Below are 20,315 nucleotides of genomic sequence, written 5' to 3'. Positions count from 1 at the left end.
CACGAGACTCAATCCATCTTTTCTCAGTCCTCATCGGACGCAAAGGGCCAAAGATAACTGGCAATTCCAACCGGCCGAGATGTGAAGTGCGTGTCCTTAGGAATGGTAACTACGATGGACCTTGTCTCGTTCGGTTTAGTGCTTGGGGCTGGAAAAGTATCGACGAGGTGAGGGGAGAACCTGATTCGGTTGCCCTCAAAGGTTTTCTTGGCCCTTGAGGAATAGGCAAGTTAAATCCCGTAGGATCTGCAATGGCAGTAGGAGGAGAGGCATCAGCATCGAACATACCTTCGAATTCCTCCTGCTCGAGGTTAAGGGAAGGGGTAGTTCTGGCTGCTTCAGACGAAGGCAGACCGTCCTCTATCAAAATGGTATTTTCTGGGATTGTAGCCCCCGTTGGACCGAGGTCTGGCAAAGTGGAGGGCTGCTCATAATTACCCTCAGCAGTCTAACCGGCTACCCTGGTCATATCACCCACCGTCATGTCGACCGAGGGGTCATTTACACTAGCGCCAGTGGCGGCGGCTGTTGCTGAGACGATAATTTTTAAAAGAACATCATTCTCGGGAACGTCTTTTAACGTCCGAGTCTGAACAATTTTTTTCTTTTTCTTGCCCGTTGAAGACAAAGGCTTTGAAGAACTACTCCGTTTTTTGCTCCTCGAAGCCTCAACAACGACCTGATCTACACTGGTCAGATCAAACATATTTTCAATCGTCGGGGGAGCATCCGAGGGCTCGGGCCTCAAAGTGACTTTACCCCTCTTCAGGCCTGCATAATGACACATGATTAATCACCAATAAGGGTTAAAGGGGCAAGGCCAAAAAGGGCGCAAAAGATAAACAGAAGGCTCACCGTGGTTCTTTGCTTCCTACTGGCCCGCGGAGAGGTCTCTCCAAGTACGGATCTCGTGAGGATATTGTGCCATTATGTCGTCCACCCACTTCTCAAAATTGGGTATGGTATTCGGTAGCCATATTTTGGCTTAAAAAGGAAAGGAGGAAAGGTAAGTTAGGAAATTAAGTTACTTACAAGAAACAGGAATAAGAGACACCAAGAGAACTTACGGGCTTTGCTCCACTTCTCAGGGAAAGAAAGATATTCTCGAGGAATAATCTTCTCAGTCTTGACCCGAACAAAGCGTTCAAGCCAATCGCGATATTTTGTTTCATCCACGCTAAAGAGGATCAGGTACTTACCACGTTTTGTAAGCTTCACAATCCCTCCGCGAAAAATCCGAGGGAATAAAGACGGATCAAATGATGTAAAGTAAATGGGTGATTGACGTTGTTGGCCAAAAAACGGATGCATGTAACGATCCGCCAAATGTTCGACCCGATTTGTGCAAGACACAAGTTATATGTCTTACACATATCGAGAATGACCTCATTAATCGGAGGTTTAAGTTTGAAGGTGAAAGGGTAAGTATAAACGGAGGAATACCCTTCCACATAAGTGGTGATGTCGTCATCAGGGCCCGGGATTACGATCTCTTCGGGACGGTACCTCCAACCGCATTCCGAACGGACCTTAGGAATGATAGAAGCGTCGATCGCGGAGGGATAGTGTCGGACGTCATAATCCCGGTCGGCATTGTTACCTTTCGGGGGCTTTTTTACCGCAAATTCGGAGTCGAAGTGGTACGTTGTAGGGATGACAGCCTTACCCCGGGGTTCGTATGGAACTTTAATCTGAGTTTCGATCGACTGGGGAGATCCCACTGAAGAGGCTTCATGGGACGAAGATGCCGGACTCAGGGCCATTTGTGAAGAAAGAAGAAGAAATGGAAGAAAAACTTGGTAAAAGAAGAAAAAAGGAAAACCTTATGAAGGTTTGAAGAAAAGGGAAAATTCAAGAACTGGATGAAGTTTCCGGCGAGTGAGATGAAGATTCCGGTGAGGAAAGACAAAGATTCTGATGGATAATATGGTGATTCCGGCAAAAGAATTGAAGATTCCGGCAACGTTCTTTACTTCTTAGATGAAGGAAACAAATTAAAAGCAAAGAGTAAGTTTTGCAAGTTGTAAATAGTAAAACTGGATGAGTTTTGGGCTATTTATAAATGAGGAGTCATGATGACGAAAACGCATTGATCAGATAACCGACGGTTCATCCAATAGAGAAGCCACACGTGGCCGAAGTCAGATGGACATGACGGTTGATAAGAAGTTTTGACTTTTCCCGCATTATTTCGAAACTTATAGGATAAGGTATCCATAAGTTCGACATAACGAAGGCATAAACGAAGAGAAAAATTCAAACGGAGGGTAAAAGCCAACTGAATTCGATGAAAGCTGGTGAAAATATTCATGGACCAAATAATCGCGGGTCAACCCCAAAGAAGTTTCTACTAATTTTTATAACGAATGTCTGATTTCCTCGGTTACATCTGTTCTACAAAACTAAAAGGCCTAATTTATGGTCCTAAACTAAAAACGGAAAGGAAGTCCGAATCGGTATAGTGAACCAAATGTTGAGAACTTCGGCCTATACCCTCTGGTACTTCTACAGTATTGTGCATTAGCTAATTGGCCTCGGGATTATCCTTTGGGACAGCCGAACCAGGGCTGTTTTGTTCCGATAGATCCTCCTCATCAAGAACAATCATCGGGGGTGGTCCATCACAAGTAATTTCTCTTAGAGTCTGCAAGATATGTCGCGATCTGACCCGAGAGCCTATCCCTGAGGGAAAAGTCGAGGTGTTTGCAGGGACTCTCTATCTGGATGCTTTCGTCGACGCAGCCGTAGTATTCCTTCCTTCAATGACATCCTCGGCACCCTCTTTTATGATGTTTTTTCCTTTTGAAGACCTTTTCGTCGGGAGCCCTGAAAATCGAAGAGTCGAAGTTAGAGTCAAGAACGGAAAAACAGACGTAAGGAATTCCACGAACAGATTGAAAATTACCATGATTCTTGCCTTTCCACCCTTCGAGTGCCATGCTCCTCCAAGAACGGCCCACGTCACGAGAGGTTCCTAAAAGTGCAACTACCCATTCAAAGATAGTGATAACAAGCTCAGGTTCGACCGGATTCGGGGTAGCATTCCATATTACTAGAAAGTCTACGGACAGGGAACGGTGGAGTTGGTCCATGCGAATCATTACGAACCGATGTAGCCATCCCTATCACAGTCATCTTCCGGATCTATGAGGCCTCGGGTTCCACGGGGGAGCAAATGAACTATGCCCCCTCGGATTACCCGGGGCACATAGATATGGATCAGATGGTCGAGGGTAAAAGAAACCCCGGCTATGTTGGCCAAAATTTTGAAACAATATACGAGCCTCTAAATTTGTGGAGCAATTTGGCCAATACAAACGCGGTATCGGCGACAGAAGTCCTCAACCACTTGGGGAATGGGAAGAGAGAACTCAATAACAAAAAGGTAGGTATAGACCATCGAATAACTAGCAACATGATGGTTGATCCTCACCCCGCTTTCAACAGGGCGAGTGTCGACATCCGCACCAAGGTTACAATCATTCCAAACTACGGGGATGGTGGCAGCGTCGATAAAAGATTCGAATTTCTCCACAGAGTCAAGGTGAGAAGATATTTTACAATCGTTCGCATACTTGAAACCGGCGGGGAGAATGTCCGTAGCAAGAAACTCCAACTCCTTCTCAAGGCTGGTCGCTCCCATCGCTGACAAGGGCGGTGAATTTGGCGGCGACGAAGGATGGTCCGCACTTCAAGTTAGCTACGGTAGAGAAGTCATGACTAAGAAGAAAGCGTAGTGTCAAGCGGTGAAAAATAAGGGTTTAAGAAAGGTTCAGAACTCGGAAGAGAATGAAGAACTTGGCAGTTGCAAGCAAGGATTTTTTAAAAGATGAGGTTTAAGGTTTAGGTTCAAAGTGCATGGCAAACAGAAAATATATGTGCTTTATATAATGGGGAGTACAAAAATTTGAAGGGTTGAAAAGTTCTGACAAGGGGCAGATTATCGATACTGATTAGGCGGCTGTAGTGATGATGAATTGACATCGGTCAGAGTGCAAAAATTTGATGGGAATGTCTTTTCCAAGGCGGCTGGGTACGGCCTACTCGGCTTTATCCGAATCCATTTCTCGAAGTTAATACTTCCCTCCGGAAAATTGAGGGACTATCTGTATACAGTCAAAACCGGGGTCGGTAGCCCCGACCTAAGGATCGACAATCTGAATTTGGATAAAGGAGCAACGGATAGTAGAGCTCGGCCAAACTGGATAGAGACATTCAGACCTAACGATTCTCGAGGAGCACACCAGCAATTGGCAACATTGCGGGAAATCCGGCCCATTGCGGATTTCACTCCGCACGACGCAATGACAGTTGTCAATCCCGTGATTTCGGGGATCCTTATCTTCAATTGATTTAGTTACCTAGTTGAAAGTAAATTCTTGTTTTATAAATGAGGAGGGGAGTAAACCCTCAACATCATCTTATTTACCATCATCTACACGATTAGATACTCTTTAACTTATTCTCTAAGCTTTACCAAAATATCAAATAAGAAGAGCACTCATAGTTTGGTCCGAGCTAAGTTCAAGTCTCTGGCCGAATTATACATCCAATTGGAAGGCTATTCCTTGTTCTTTTAATCATAATCTGTATTTCGTTATTGTCATTTTTTCCTTTACTATAGCAAATCAAATCGCATATCCTTTAAACCATTGATAAATTTAATTGTTACCTTTTTAAAGGGTAAACAGAAAGTACTGAGTTCAGATGACCCGATAACAATACTCTATATCCGCAACTCTAGCAATGCAAATTTAACATGTTTACTTTGTTTTCGTATGGTCCCTCTGTCTTAAAGGAAGAGACGTTAAACCGTTCAAAAACATTAGAACATACGTATAGTGTCAGTGTCGACGGAACCAAAAATTTTACTAAGAGGTGTTAAAGTATAAAAAAGTAGATACATACAGAAAATAAGAGGAATCAACTCATAGTATATACGAAAAAGGCTTAAATATACCATCGACCTATCGAAAATAACTCATTTATGCCACTTATCAATAGTTTGGCTCATTTATGCCATCGAACTATCGAAAATGGCTCATTTATACCACTCATCAATAGTTTTGCTCATTTATGCCATCGCCCGTTACCAAAATGACTCATCCATACCATTTTTCATTAACGCCGGTTTTTCACTTTCAGTACATTACAACAACAACAACAACCCAATGGGATCCCACACCGTGGGGTCTGGGGAGGGTAGAGTGTACGCAGACCTTACTCCTACCAAGGTAGGACGGCTGTTTCCGAAAGACCCTCGGCTCAATAAAAAGCATAAAAAGAGGTCAGATAAGGCTAAGAAATTCAAAGCGATATGTAAATGCAAATAACGAAAGCGACACAGATAAGATAGAATAATCAAAATACAGGAAATAACAGATAATAGCAGAAATAAGAGCACAAGAAATTATACTGCGATAATGCGCCTACTAATAAGGAAGGATAACGAGATTATCTACTAGCCTTCTACCCTAATGTGGGTCCTCCACACCCTCCTATCTAAGGTCATGTCCTCGCTAAGCTGTAACTGCGCCATGTCCTGTCTAATCACCTCTCCCCAATATTTCTTCGGCCTACCCCTACCTCTTCTGAAACCATCCATGGCCAACCTCTCACACCTCCGCACTGGGGCATCCGTGTCTCTCCTCTTCACATGCCCAAACCATCTCAGTCTCGCTTCCCGCATCTTGTCTTCCACCGAGGCCACTCCCACCTTGTCCCGAATAGCCTCATTCCTAATCCTGTCACTCCTGGTGTGCCCACACATCCATCTCAACATTCTCATCTCGGCAACTTTCATCTTTTGGACGTGAGAGATCTTAACTGGCCAACACTCCGCCCCATACAACATAGTCGGTCTAACCACCACTTTGTAGAACTTGCCCTTAAGTTGTGGTGGCACTTTCTTGTCACATAGCACTCCGGAAGCGAGCCTCCATTTCATCCACCCTGCCCTAATACGATGTGTGACATCCTCGTCAATCTCCCTGCTGCCTTGCATGATAGACCCAAGATACTTGAAACTACTTTTCTTCTGGATGGCCTGGGTACCAAGCCTAACTTCCACGCCAACCTCCTGAGGTGCTTCACTGAACTTGCACTCCAAGTACTCTGTCTTGGTCCTACTCAGCTTAAACCCTTTAGACTCCAAGGTATGTCTCCAACCCTCCAGCTTAGCGTTAACTCCACTACAAGTCTCGTCGATCAGGACTATGTCGTCCACGAAAAGCATACACCATGGCACCTCACCTTGAATTTGTCGCGTCAATCCATCCATCACCAAGGCAAATAAAAACGGACTAAGAGCTGATCCTTGATGCAACTCCATCACAACTAGGAAGTGCTCTGAGTCTCCTCCTACTGTCCTTACCCTGGTTTTGGCTCCCTCATACATGTCCTTGTTCACTCTAATGTACGTCACAGGTACACCTTTAACCTCCAAACATCTCCATAGGATCTCTCTTGGAACTTTCAGTACATTCAAACAAACAAATATTCTTTGCATAAACTATAACCAAACACAACTCCATCTTCGACTCCAACTTCAAAATTCCAAATAAAGTGAAAAATATTTGGTTTTCATGGCCAAACGCCTACTAAAACACTCTAAACTCACATGAAGAATGATATTCTCTCAATCAGTCATCAGCAAATAGGCATTTGGTATGAACTAGTAGCTAACGTGGAGGCCCAAAACAGGATCAAGACTAGTGATCATGTACAGCAAATTACCTTTGGTTCAATTTTAAAATGTAACATTAATGCTTATTTGGAAAGCTCTAAGAAGTGTTGACTAGCTCAAAGATAATCCCAGGAAAGAGGTATGCTTTCACATAAACCGGACTTAGTTGAAAGATTTATTTAGGACGAGGTTTGTACACAATCCTTGTGAGTTGAAACAAATAACAAGATTGAAATCAGAGTACGCTACTAGCAATGCAGTTTTGACATGGGTTTGGTATGATGGAAAATATTTTCTGAGAAAGTAAGTCATTTTTTGGATTTTGGTTGCGAGAAAATACTTTCCTTTTCCCACAAAAAAGGAAGAAGCTGACTTTCCTCACTTCGGGGTAAAAATATCTTTCTTCACAACTATCTCAACTCGGTACCTTCATGATCATACCACAACTCCAACCAAACAGTTAAATTATCATGAATCTCTCAAAAATAACATCAAAACACTATTCATCCCCCCACACACCCAAAGGACTTTTGGTCTAGTGGAAAGAATACAACTTGTGATGTGTGCATTTAGGCGCACATCATGAGGCGAACTCTACTGCAGATAGAAGTGTAATATTTAAGTGGAGGAGGATAGAGGGGGAAAACCATCGCCAAGTTTTGAACCGTGTACAACTGGCCTTCAGAAATTTCTCATCAAAAAGAAACATTTTTATTTAATAAATGGTTTCCCGGTAGATACTTTAAATGATTTCCCTGTAGATACTTTTCACTCACCAATCAAATACCAGAAAACATGTTACAAGAAAATATTTTTCAGGTGTTTTCCTGACAATGTTTGCAGTCACAGCAAATACACAATCAAAAGAAATGCTTGAATGAACAAAATAGCCAAACCGGTGAACATGAAAACAGTTGGGAACACCAAGGCCTCAAGTTCCAGAAAACATGGACATAATTCATATATCAGATCTGAGCAGCATGTCAAATTACCGACACATAGTACTTGCTAAATCATCATGTGTTCACCCCTGCATGTAGCTCATCATGTTCAAAATCAGACGCAAACATTAACTTCATCATCAGAAGTTTCGAATGAATATCAATGTTTGCTGTCAACTGGAAGAAAAAATGTTAATTTTGGTGATGCTACATAGCAGGGTCAATAATAATAATTTGTAACGCAAACTAAATAGCCCGAAAAGAGAACTTGTTACAGAATTGTCCACAGAAACAGAATCAGAGCCAACGCTGTCCTAGTATAGCCATGTTTTCGTTCTGCACCTCCATAGTATGGTTGTATCATGAGCCCGAACCTACATGTACCAGTTGATGGATCTGACTTAGTGACAGTCCCGAGGCCTTGGAACTTGCAAGCATCATCAAGCTGATTGTTTATCTGGTAGTAGCTGTTGAATGCATATGAAATATTTCCTCGTGCATCCAAACCTCCACAAGATGTCTGATACCCGAGGCTCGTGCAGTCAGCAAGTCCACAAGCATAGCTCATGCTAGGTGCAATCTGGGGATCATCAACCTTAGCATTGGGCTTAAGCACACACCATTTCCTCTCCAAATACTTCACATTTCTAGCTGGAACTAAGGACCCCGAATTGGTGGTCCCAAGATTCAGGATGTACTTGGGTAGTCCATCATACGTAAGTATTCCCCAGTGACGTTCAAAATTTCCAGGTCGAACACTCTTAGCATCTTCGTCAATTAAACTAAACAGATAGGCATCAACAGGCCCAGGCCTCATAGGGGTGCCTTTTCCTGCTGATATATGCTGCATGAATCCTTGGTTGAATCGCTGTGCGAGTTGTGCATTAGCATTGCGGTCACCATCAGTGGGCCAACCAATTTCTCCAATAATTATAGGGACGTTCCCAAACCCGTTCTTCTGTAAAGCCCACACAAGAGTGTCGTGATTTGCATCAAACATGTTGGTGTACATTGTCCCACCATCATTTAGAGGTGTTGCATTTCCATCAAAGAAAGCATATTCAACGGGGAAGTCGGAGTCAATATAAAGACTTATGAATGGATAGATATTGATAGTAAAAGGACAACCATTGTCACTTAAGAACTTGACAAGTTGGCTCACATAGCCATGGATATCAGCTCGAAAATCACCACCTGATGGCAAGCTATTTGCGCTCTCATAAACATCTGCATTGAGGGGACAAGTAACCTTTACTTGATTACCGAGGCCAGCTTTTACGAGTGCAGTTTGGATATTTTGCATAGCAGGAAAAGTTGTTTTAAGGTAAGTTCCGTTGTAGGTTGTCAAATAAGGTTCATTTCCAACTGCAACATACCTACAACAACGTCAAAAGCGATGCGCGTAAACATTTTGTCTAGCTTATTAAATGAAAAAATTTAACATTTACTTGGTCGATGAAAGCTTATTCTATATCAGGCTCCCGGTAACAGACAACATACAGAAGAATATAGAGAAGAACAGCAGAGGAAAATAATCATGTCGGCAACAATGATTAGTCAAAAACTCAGCTCACTCATGTTACCATTCTCCCAAAAAAAAAAAAAAAAAAGAAGAAGAAGAAGAAGAAGCAGCAGCTCAGCTCACTCTCATGAGGAAGGAATTTTCTCGGAAACCAGTGAAGCCCTACTCAGATGATTCGAATAAGGTAAGACTACTTTGTACATGAAAAGATGAATTCAAGGAAAACTCAAATTGACAAAGACAGTTGTAGCTGCATAGCTGATGTTTTCACAGACGATGTGTAGCAAAACAGTCACATCAAACCAATACAAAAAAGAATGACATTGCAGCCACCTTGATTTGTGTTGCAGAAACAACAAAAAACGACCCACATTATTATAGATCCGACAGATCATTAGGTCATATTAGAGCAACAAAATCAAGTTGGGTTATTCTCCAACTAGAAAATCTGATAGGGAATGCTGATTTGCTTCAGAGTTGCGGATAATTAGCAATATACAGCTAATTATATAATAAAGAAAAGGAAAATTGGAAACTGTCAGTGTCCATCTAATTTTAGTCAAACTCTAGACTTCCATACATTGTATCTTAGACTGGTTTTGACTACCAAGTTCCAACCAATATTTGCCTCAGAATTTGAAACTCATCAAGAAGAAAGGAAGCGACTTAAAGGATTATGGATCGCTGTTACTCATGCAACTTGTGAATGCCACATCATGAAATGATGTGCAGACCCCTCAGATTTTACGAGAACCTACTTCTAAAGTCCCACATATAATTTATTTATGACCGAGAAATACGTTTGGGACCAACTCTTAGGACCAACAGAAGCTTTGAAAACTCGGGATAATGGTTCTGCTCCTCTACCCTTCTCGGTTAAATACCAAACCTAGTTCACATGGCTTTAGGCTCAAACCTGTGACCCAAGTCAGAAATCACTCAACATTTGCCACTTGAACAAAGCCCCAGGGTAAGTCCTACACGACCATTTAATCATGACTTGAACATCAGTGTGTTTTATAGGATGGCATAAATTAAAAATGATTAGAACCTCAAGAGGACACCTGTATCCGGAGTGTAGAAATCTGTGTAAGAGGGTCAACTCCTGCTGGGAACACAAAATCTAAGTTTCTCATTGTGAGTTAAGGTCCACTATTACTGGGTACAAAAAGCGTCAGTTTCTCATTGTGAGTTAAGTTACATCTGCAACAAGCTGATCAGCATTTTCACTTTCCAAGATCACGAGTTAAACCCCCAAGCATCAGTTGATTGCCATTCATTCTTCATTCGAGCCAAACATATACGATACGACAACCTTAAAAAAATTCAAGTAGTTTCTCCACTTTGAATTTGCATACAACATTTGCTCATGATGTTAATTGATTGAAGAAATGTGTAGCTTCTAGTTGCACGTGAAGTGGAACCAATTGTTCAATATTACAATAGAAATCCGTTTAGAGGCTATCCAGGCATTGATGGTTAGACCTTGTTTATTTCGCTTGGCTATTTTGTTCGAAGTTGTTGTTTCCGAGATTTAGACATAATTAAGTAAATAGAGTGTGCGCTCTAACTGTCTAAACTTTTAGATGAAATGGTCATACACTTCAAAGATGGTATCAGATAAGTGAGCTCTTGAGTTTATGTCTCTATCGTCACCAACTATTAAAAAGATTTTCACGTGCTTGGCTCATGAAAGAAAATCAAACCCTCACGTAGAGGGGCATGTTGAAGACAGAATTAATTATATACAGATATGTTTGTTGGGAAATCGGGGGAGGAGAAGCACTCTCAATCACTCAAATTCTCTCTTGAAGACAAGTGGGGAATATATTAGTCCACCAACTTAACTTACATAATCAATCATTCTCTTTGAAGATAAGTGGGGAATATATTCTTCCATCAGCTTAACTTAAATAAAATAAATAAACTACATAGGTATTTATATATTTTCTTCTAGCATGTACCTAGTCTAGTATATGTACTTAATTTAATTTTAGATATCCTTGTATCTTACCTAGTTCATGAGCAACTTTCATCTTCCCTAGTTCATAAACAAACTAGAATACATGCATCACAATTAATTTCTTATACATGAACTAAGATAATTCATGTATCAAAAAAAGACTTTCTTTTCCCAACACGAGGATCATTTTTGAAAAATGTTTTCTAATCGTTTAAACGTCTAAATGAAATGATCATTGTAATATCGTAGATATGGGTGGGGGGAGCGCAGAGGTATGTTTGACCCAAAAAAATAAAAATAAACAAACTAGTTAGTTGTCTAATGTTAGTCATATGTTACACTGAATAAGGGAAGGAAAGGGACCTCTGTACACAAAGTAGAGAAAAGAACATAGTAAAAGGAGGGAAAGAAAGAAAGATAAGGGTTAAGGTTGGTCATAGCAATTCAAGGTATGATTCCTACCACTATTTCAGGTTAATATAAATTGATTTCTACAAGGTTTAGTCATCAAAACATGATATTTGACTTACAAATTCATGAGATTAGCCCTAAAACACCAAATTGGGAATTGAGCACTTTAAGCTTAAGGGTCCTAATGACAAATCTAACCATAGAATTAGCATAAGAAGGCTATGGGTTAACCGTAACTATATAGAATTTGTTGGTTTGACAAACTAATACCGAGAATTGACTTCGACCAAGATCCAACCTTAACCCATGATTGCTTGTTTTCACTAAATTTGTCAACTGGTATTGATCATGCATAAATGATTTGGAAACTTGTACTAGCTACCATGTATATGTGGGAACAAGCGTGTGCTGGCAATAAGATGGTTTTGTAAAACCAATTGACATATACTACTCCCTCCGTCCAAATTTATGTGGCACCTTGACTAGGCACAAAGTTTAAGGAAAAAAAAAAGACTTTTGAAATTTATGGTCTAAAACATACCTTAGATATTTGTGTGGTTATAAATCATTTAAGGGTAAAAGAGGAATTCTATAGTATAGTTGTTTCTTATAGTAGAAAGATGATATTCTTTTTTGGGACAGAATAAAAAAGAAAGGGTGCCACATAAATTGGGACGAAAGGATAATTCGTCATACCTAAATCTTTTTTTATTTGTTATACTTAATCTTTCATTTGCTATGAAGGTGTATAGTTAGTATTTGGTACCAAAAATGTTATGCATGATGCATGCACGTTTGCATAGTCAATCTCAACTGGTTTCCAAAAACATCTTACCGCCAGCACATGCTCCTCCCAACATATACATTAAAACACTTCAAATCATGAATGCACAGTCAAAATCATTTGGCATGCTAGTTTAGGAGAACCGAACAATCAGGGATTAAGATCTTAACGTACCTTAACTTTGACCTAAGCATGTACCTACAATCTCTGTCGTGCTCAATCTCAGTCAAACGACAATCTACACAAAAAATTGTTTAACAACATCAAATAAATTTATTTAACTCATCTCCTAACTTTGGATCTCGATCAATGTCTAAATCAACCCTTAATCAAATGTTAGCAAACCAATGGACCCAATAGACCAATACAAGTCTAGGTTACCGATAGCCTTCTAATCCCAACTCTATGGTAAGATTCATCGTTGTGATCCTTAAAGTGGTCATTTCCTCAAATTCCTAATTTGGCGTTTTATGGCTAAACCATGAGTTTCCAAGTCAAATCTCAAGTTTTGAAGAATAAATATTGTGGAGATCAATGTATATTAACCCAAAATAGTGATAGAATCATGCTTCCAAACTTCAAAAGAAGTGTTAGAATCATACTTCGATTTTTTATTTTTTTTTGGATAAAAGAATCATACTTCGAATTGTTATGATTAGAACTAATTATTTTCTTCTCCTCTTCTTCTTTCGCCCACTTCTATTCTATGTTGCTCGGACCCTTCACTTTTGTTGCCGCACCCGTGTCAGACACGACACGACACCGACACCGACACCGGATTCGTGTCGGATCTGGTCAAACGACATTGGATACTTTGACCAAATCCATGGACCAATCTGAGAAAAAACTTGAGGCCAAATTGAAAGAAACGGAGAGCTCTTGAAGAGTGGACACTTATTGTATCTAGAAGAGTTTCAAGTTAATTAAAAATTAATATTTAATTATAAATGAAACATAACTATAAAAAATTATTTTTGTTTTTTATTTCTAGGCATAGATTTAGTTATTTTTCTTATAATTTTGAATTATTTTAGCCGAATTCCCGCACCCGTATCCGCACCTGGATCCGTACCCCCGAATCTTAAAATTTAGATTATGCTGAATCCGACCTCTAGATCCGTACCCGTATCCGACACTCGACACCGAGTCCGAGCAACATAGCTTCTATTTCCCTTTTTTTAATAGTCGAGAAATTCCCAAGGGCCGATTGACGCATGGTTTCAAACTCGATGGACAATGGGCTCGCTCCTCTACTCTTCTCCACTTAAATATCGAGCTTTTGTCTGCTACAACGTTTGCGGCAAGGGTCTGACCTGTGATATGCTTCTCTTTCCCTTCTTTTTCTTGGTTCCTTTCTCTGTATTATGTACCAGCTACTGCTAGTTTTTACTTGATCTCCTAATGTGGACTACAAAGGCCCCTTTCCTCCCATATTGATCGACTGGGGCAACAACCCACAATAGATAACTAATTTTTTTGTCAAATATGTTAACACACCCCAAAATATTTGGGCTATTACAGTCACAATTTTCAACATATCTATTTTGCTCTTTCTATGCTCAAAAAGGATCACAAGCAATGGATGATGAAAAATAATATTGGGAACAAGGAACCAAAACCCTAAAGCAAGCCATGAGCACCTAATTTAACACCAGCAAGCTCCATAGTTTTTGGGATAAAAAAATATTAGCATTTTGGTCACTTCCAACTAACTCCATCAAGTTAAACATTTAGCAAACTTGAACCTTCTTTATTCAACATATGCGAGCAAAGATTACGAGTCCCTATCTGTGTTGTCAGCATGAAAGCAGAAATCCTTCAATAACCCATGAAGTTGGCCAAAAATCTTGTTTCCATTAGGTTGAATACATACACGAATTCAACGGATTGAACACCTTATGTAGCCAAGAATATGTTTATTAAATGCATATTTGACAAATATAAGCAAACTAAAGAGCGTGAACGTTAGTCATTATTGATGTGGAAAATGAACAATAAAAAGTCAATATCAGCAAAAGTAATTCAAGATCTGAAAACAAAAGAGATAGCAAAGGGCGAGGGGGGAGGAGTTGACCAGTAGAGAAGAATCCGCCAAAGCTTCATCTTTCCAACAACACCATTTTTTTCCGATAAGGGTGAGAGTTGCCTTTTTTCCCAGCAAGGAATGTTGGTGTTTGAAAAAGAAAAAGAGCGATGGGCTTAGAATCTAGAGAAGTAAAGAGTTGAAAAGATGGCTGGAAATCAACTCTGCCCAAGGTAACCATTTTTTGGGTAAAACGCACTGAACTTTGGGCGGGAGACACGCAACCAGCCATGTCACCAAGGCATGTCCAATAGGCAAATTTCGACAACATAAAGCGTACGATAGGTCAAGCCCCTAAGTTAAGTTTCTAGATGACACCTTTTAGCATGTTCAGTGGGTCGTCTATGTATGATTTTCTTCCACCTTCTATTATTTTAATAAGACTTTCACTGCAACTACAAGATACTTCGAAATGAATTCATGGCTCACAGGGGTGACAAGCCTGATTGTATAGTAACTTATTCCTTACGCGCTTACAAGTCTACCATCTTAGGATGCTGTACATGCTAATACTCGCCCAAACACTTTGAAAGATGTCTGCTAGTTGTCTGATGACTCTGATCATGTCCATAAAGTTTATATATGAACATACATAGGCACTCTAGTCTACCCACAGCTTGCCCTAGAAATATATTGGGTTCGTCTACACTTTCCTGCAAGTCTTAATCCATTTTGCTTCGCAATCACTAACTACCCAAGCTCAGACAGAACGCAATGTTCTCAATCAGAGCGAATCCAACATATATCTGTTTAACAAAGGTATGTGATATCGTAGTACGGCTCCACTGATTCTGCAGGTACCAGTTAGGATCTTAAACTTGTCTTTCTAGATTATTTCTAGCCAAGAATGATCTAACCTTTTAAAACCAAGATAATTTCTTGTTCCCAGAACTTAACAATGGCTTTTCTTCAAGTGCAACCCTTCTCATACGCCTGCGATAAGCTTGTCTTAGTTCCTGAAGTTTCAGAATGAGCTTTTGCTTAAGGTTGGTGTACACACCATATTTCAAATCACTAAGGAACCTACCGATTCAACAGCTGGCACTAGAAAGAATCAACTAATTTGACTCCCTGTGAAGGAGAAGTATGCTTAACCGGACACTTCCTGTGTAATAAATAGGCAAGTCATATCACAAGAACCTCATATCGCTCAAGTAGTCAAAAATGTTATCAGTGTCACTAACTGAAAAAGGAAAAGTGAAAATACTTCAAAAGACAACTTTGAAGTCTTCTACTTTCTTTTGTTCAACTTTACATGGTGATGCCTACGACCGTGAATCGCCTAGGACAGTATCAGAGACAAGTCACTATCTGGAAAAAGACTGCAAGGAGAACAAGGCAATTCAGAGAAGTGTATCTTTAGGCAAATTTGATTTTAAGTAATAGGAATTTTTTGCATACCAGTGAGATGATATTAGATGTACTATAACAATCTTGTTTCATATATTCTTTTTGGTGTAAAGATAGACCACCAGTGTGTATATATAACAGAGATAACTTCATTAACTTGACTACAACAGTGGTTGAATCAACCACTCACTATGTAGATTCTTTTGGCACCATCTTGGTGATTGATTAATGAAATAATCTTAAAAATCAAAACTTTCCATACACCTCCATAGTCCAAAGACAGGCCCCAGTTTTTCATGGTTAACCAAAAACACATCTAAACAGCAAATCCAGGCAAAAGAAAATAGAAACAGAACTTCAAATAAAACTTAAAAGAACAAAACTTTACAGTAAAAATGAGCAAGTAAAGTGATATTCACCTGATGTTGACTTTGTTGTTAGAGATGTGGACAGAAACATTTTTAGAAACCCATTTCTCAGCAGCTTTCAAGCTACCCAAAGTAGAAAGCATGTCATTAGGAATACCAACCATAACTTCAAGACCAGATTTACCCAAAGCTTTAAGTGTTTCATAATCAGCATCAAATAGTTTAACCTTTTGGATCCCATTATCTTTAAGCAACCTCACCACTATTTCAGGTGGCAACCTATGTGTTGACTGAGTTCCCCAGTTTGCACCTATCCCACTCACTACTGGTGAAAACAATAACAACGCTACAACAAATAACACCCCAAATAATAATCTTGAAAATGAAAACAACCCCATTTCTTCAAAATAAAGAAACAGTTCAGTCCTTCCTTTTCTATTAACTAAACTAAAGAGTATGAACTATTGTTCTACAACTAAAATGAGCTGTAAGCTCAAAAAAAAAGAAAATCTGAGACAGCAATGAAAAAGATTCTTGTTTACAGCTCAAAAGTAGTTTCAAACAATACAAGAAGTGCATAGAGTAATTCCACTACTATCAAGAACAGAATGGAAAAGAGAAAAAAGTTAGAAATTTTAGCGAACAAGGAGAGAGAGAAGTGGAAGAGGGAATAAATCAAGAAAAGGGGTAATAAAGGCAAGAAGAAAGATACCAAAGCTGAGTAATGTTTCAACAATTTTTGAAGCTAAAAAGAACCTTTTTTTTTCCTTGTAAAAAGGCAAACAAATGAGGCTTATCTATAAGAATAGGGAATGGCCCAAGTGAGTAGTCATAAACATAATGGAATGAATAAGCATACTACTAGATATTTTTTCCAGTTAATGAAGGTGAAACATAGATATGACTTATGAGAGAGAGATAGAGTGAGCTAAAATGCACATGTACTTGTTAGGGTGATCTGGGGTGAATAATAAAAGCAGAGACAAAGGTCGGGACGGTCTCATTTCATGTTTGTTCTAAAAGAGTTGTCTTTTTCAAGAATCAGGAGGGAAATAGTGGTTCACCATAAGTGGCGGCGCCAGGATTTTCTATAAGGGGGTTAAAAAATATGAAGAAGTAAACATACGAAGAAGCCAAGAGGATTCAACACCTACCATATATACATTAAAAAAAAAATTAACCTTCTATATACACTATAATTTTCTGCCGAGGGGATTCGGATGAACTCCCTCGGTTACACTTGACTCCGCCCCTCTTCACCATCATATCTTTTTGTTTATTTATATGTAATAGATTATCTCATGATTATATCAGGTTCAGAATAAGATAAATCTCACATAATCTGCTTCAAAATAAGATAAATCTCACCTCCTATATAGAATAAATAATACTTACTACACTAAAGTTTTTATATAAAATTTGTACCAGCATTAGCTAATATCAATAGGCAAATAATGAATAAATGAAATTCCAATTTAATATCGAAAGTGAGCACCTAGTTTGTTTCAATTTGACTTCAATTACCGTATGAAAATGGAGATCACTCGATATTATATTCCAGATTACTGCCCCAATCAACCGAGTAGAAACTTTAGTTGAAATATATTAAAAGCTACGTTTTTTTTTTTTTGGAATACACATAGTTATATCAAACTTGCGTACGTTTTGTCATCGATATACTAAAAAGATGTGGCGAATAAGGACAGATATATCACGTTGTGGTTGCGGTTTGGGACTTTGGACTTTAATAAATTAGATAGTCATATTTATAAAATCTGCCATCGATATACTAAAATGTTGTCATCAAGAATAAATGGGTGCATATATAAAGTACACATTAAAATCTTCTCTACACTTCAAAAAATCGTGATAAAAAAAAAAAAAAAGTACACACCCTGAGCACACATATCATGTATTCATATTAGTACATTATTATACTCCATCCGTTGTTTTTGTATGTTCCTATTATACTTCTTAAAAATCATTTAGAAAATCATATTATAGTGTAATCATAAGGAATATTTAACAAAATTATTTTTATTTCTCCCTTAAAGGAATAATTAATGATATCTGCCTTCTTAAAGTAATAAGGCTAAAATTAAAAGCAGATTAATATCTTCTTATTTTTTGAAGTGATAAACATTTCACTAATAATAAAATGACCAGTACAAGAGATGGGAAAAAAACAATTACCAAAGGTATAAATAAACAGCAGCAAATAATCGCAAAGTGTGCTCACACACACACAGATATATATATATATATATATATATATATATATAATAACTGCAAAATACAAGTACCCTTGAGAAAGAAAATAAAGGAAAAAGGGCAAGGAGAAGAAAGAGACATTTTTCAAGATAAATGACTTTTTGTCTGAAAAGTAGTGGCATTTTCTGCAAAAAAAACAGCGTGCAAAGCCCTACTTATGACGTGTCTCACGGTGAACTAACGCCGTTATTTTTGTTCTTTTCCTACACTTCGCTTTCAAGTCGGCTGGCTACATCACGTTTAACGGCGGATCGTGAATGGCTAGTCCATGTTTGTCTTGCACTAACTATTTCATTCTTTTTATTATTATTATTATTATTATTGTATACGGTAAAAATTGGATATACGCTAAACCGGTAAGACCGAAGACCGAAGACCGAGGGAAGAAAGAAGCAAGCACGAGCATGAAGACTCTCTTTCGGGACCGGAGGAGTACTTGAACCGAAGAAAGCAAAGAACATTGTTTGGTCCAGTTTCTCCATAGCTGAGTTGACCGTGATCGTTGGCTCGGTTGATCGTGGTCGTTGGCCCGGTTGATCGTGGTCGTTGGTCCGGGTAATCCGTTACACAATTGCCACGCGTCAAGACCGTTCTGCCACATTGTACTGCCAATCGTACGGGTGTCAGACCGTACGACCAACCTTATCCTTTTAGGGTTTTTCTTTATTCAAAAGGGCTTTATGTTGTATGAGGCCCATAAGGGAAAAACTATAAATAGGGGGTCATTACCCTACTTTTAAGGGTTAGCTTCTTCAGATCTAGAACATTTGTAATAGCAAAATATATGAACCTCTCCTTCTTATTACCTGATTTTGGTCCGGATTTATTGTGTTCTTTTTTAGATTTGTTCAATCAAATAGTACCATATATTATTTAACATACGCATTTGTTGCAAACCATCAATTACTATTCAGATTACTCATAGCTGATCCTAGTCCATTTACTCTTAATCAAAATAGATTAAAGCTCAACCACATATCCTATACCTCATTTATAAATTCAATTGATTATCCAAATTTGGGGTAAACAGTTTGGCGCCCACCGTGGGGCTAGGATAATAGTGGTCTTTGATCTTGGTTTCTATCTTACCCGTCAGAATCGAAAAAATCTTTTGTTCGTCTCTGTGAAAACGGACCAAATGGCTAACAGTGGACAATCTGGTCACGTCAACAACAACAAGATTGTGGCCGGAAATGAAGACAATGGGCCACAAGGATTACCAGCAAATCCCGCCGATCTGAACCCCGTTAATTTGAGGGAGAGCCTTAACCAGCAAAACACCGTGAATCAAGAGAATGCCGCCCCTCCGGCCCCCGATCCTTTAGATACTCACAATTCAATTACTTTGTCCCGGACTCAAGGCCGGAAAGTACCGGATACCCCGGATGATAATATTGACTTACGTTTAATTTTTGAAATGTTGCAGGAACAGAGAGCAGCGATTGCCGAACAAGGAATCGCAATAGCCTAGTTGCAAAACAAAAGTGATAAAACGACCCCGGAAAGGGAGAAAGGTGTTGCTGAACCCAGAAGGGACCAGACGCGAATGGTTGAGAGCAATGGATCCGGAGATGGTTCATCCACCGAAGTTCTAAGAATGCTCGAAACATTGGTGAAGCGGGTAGACTCGACCAAAAAGAGGGTGGAAACATACAACTCTTGGGTGGATCAAATCCCGGGGGCTCCGCCTATTTTGAAAGGGCTGGATTCGAAGAGGTACATCCAAAGGCCTTTTCCTCCGAGTGTGGCTCCAAAATTAATCCCGAAGAGGTTCAAGATGCCGGATATCCAGAAATATGACGGCACAACGGACCCTCACGAACACGTGACCTCATACACCTGCGCTATAAAAGGCAATGATATGGAAGAAAATGAAATTGAATCCGTGTTGCTGAAAAAGTTCGGGGAAACTCTGTTAAAAGGAGCATTGACTTGGT

General features: G+C 39.4%; 1 protein-coding gene across 1 annotated transcript; it reads right to left on the bottom strand.

Annotated features, from left to right (window-relative positions):
• Positions 1-7,621: 7,621 nt before the first annotated feature.
• Positions 7,622-17,076, bottom strand: LOC132640882 (glucan endo-1,3-beta-glucosidase 6-like). Its single transcript, XM_060357680.1, has 2 exons — positions 16,159-17,076; positions 7,622-9,002 (listed from the first exon to the last, which is right to left on the bottom strand). Exons 1-2 carry the CDS (start codon positions 16,503-16,505, stop codon positions 7,898-7,900), a joined length of 1,452 nt encoding a protein of 483 aa, XP_060213663.1. The 5' UTR covers positions 16,506-17,076; the 3' UTR covers positions 7,622-7,897.
• Between the last annotated feature and the right edge of the window lie 3,239 nt (positions 17,077-20,315).

The sequence above is a fragment of the Lycium barbarum genome, chromosome 5 (genome assembly GCF_019175385.1).
Source record: "Lycium barbarum isolate Lr01 chromosome 5, ASM1917538v2, whole genome shotgun sequence".
NCBI classification, from domain to species: domain Eukaryota; kingdom Viridiplantae; phylum Streptophyta; class Magnoliopsida; order Solanales; family Solanaceae; genus Lycium; species Lycium barbarum.
This window is presented reverse-complemented; position numbering and strand designations above follow the sequence as displayed.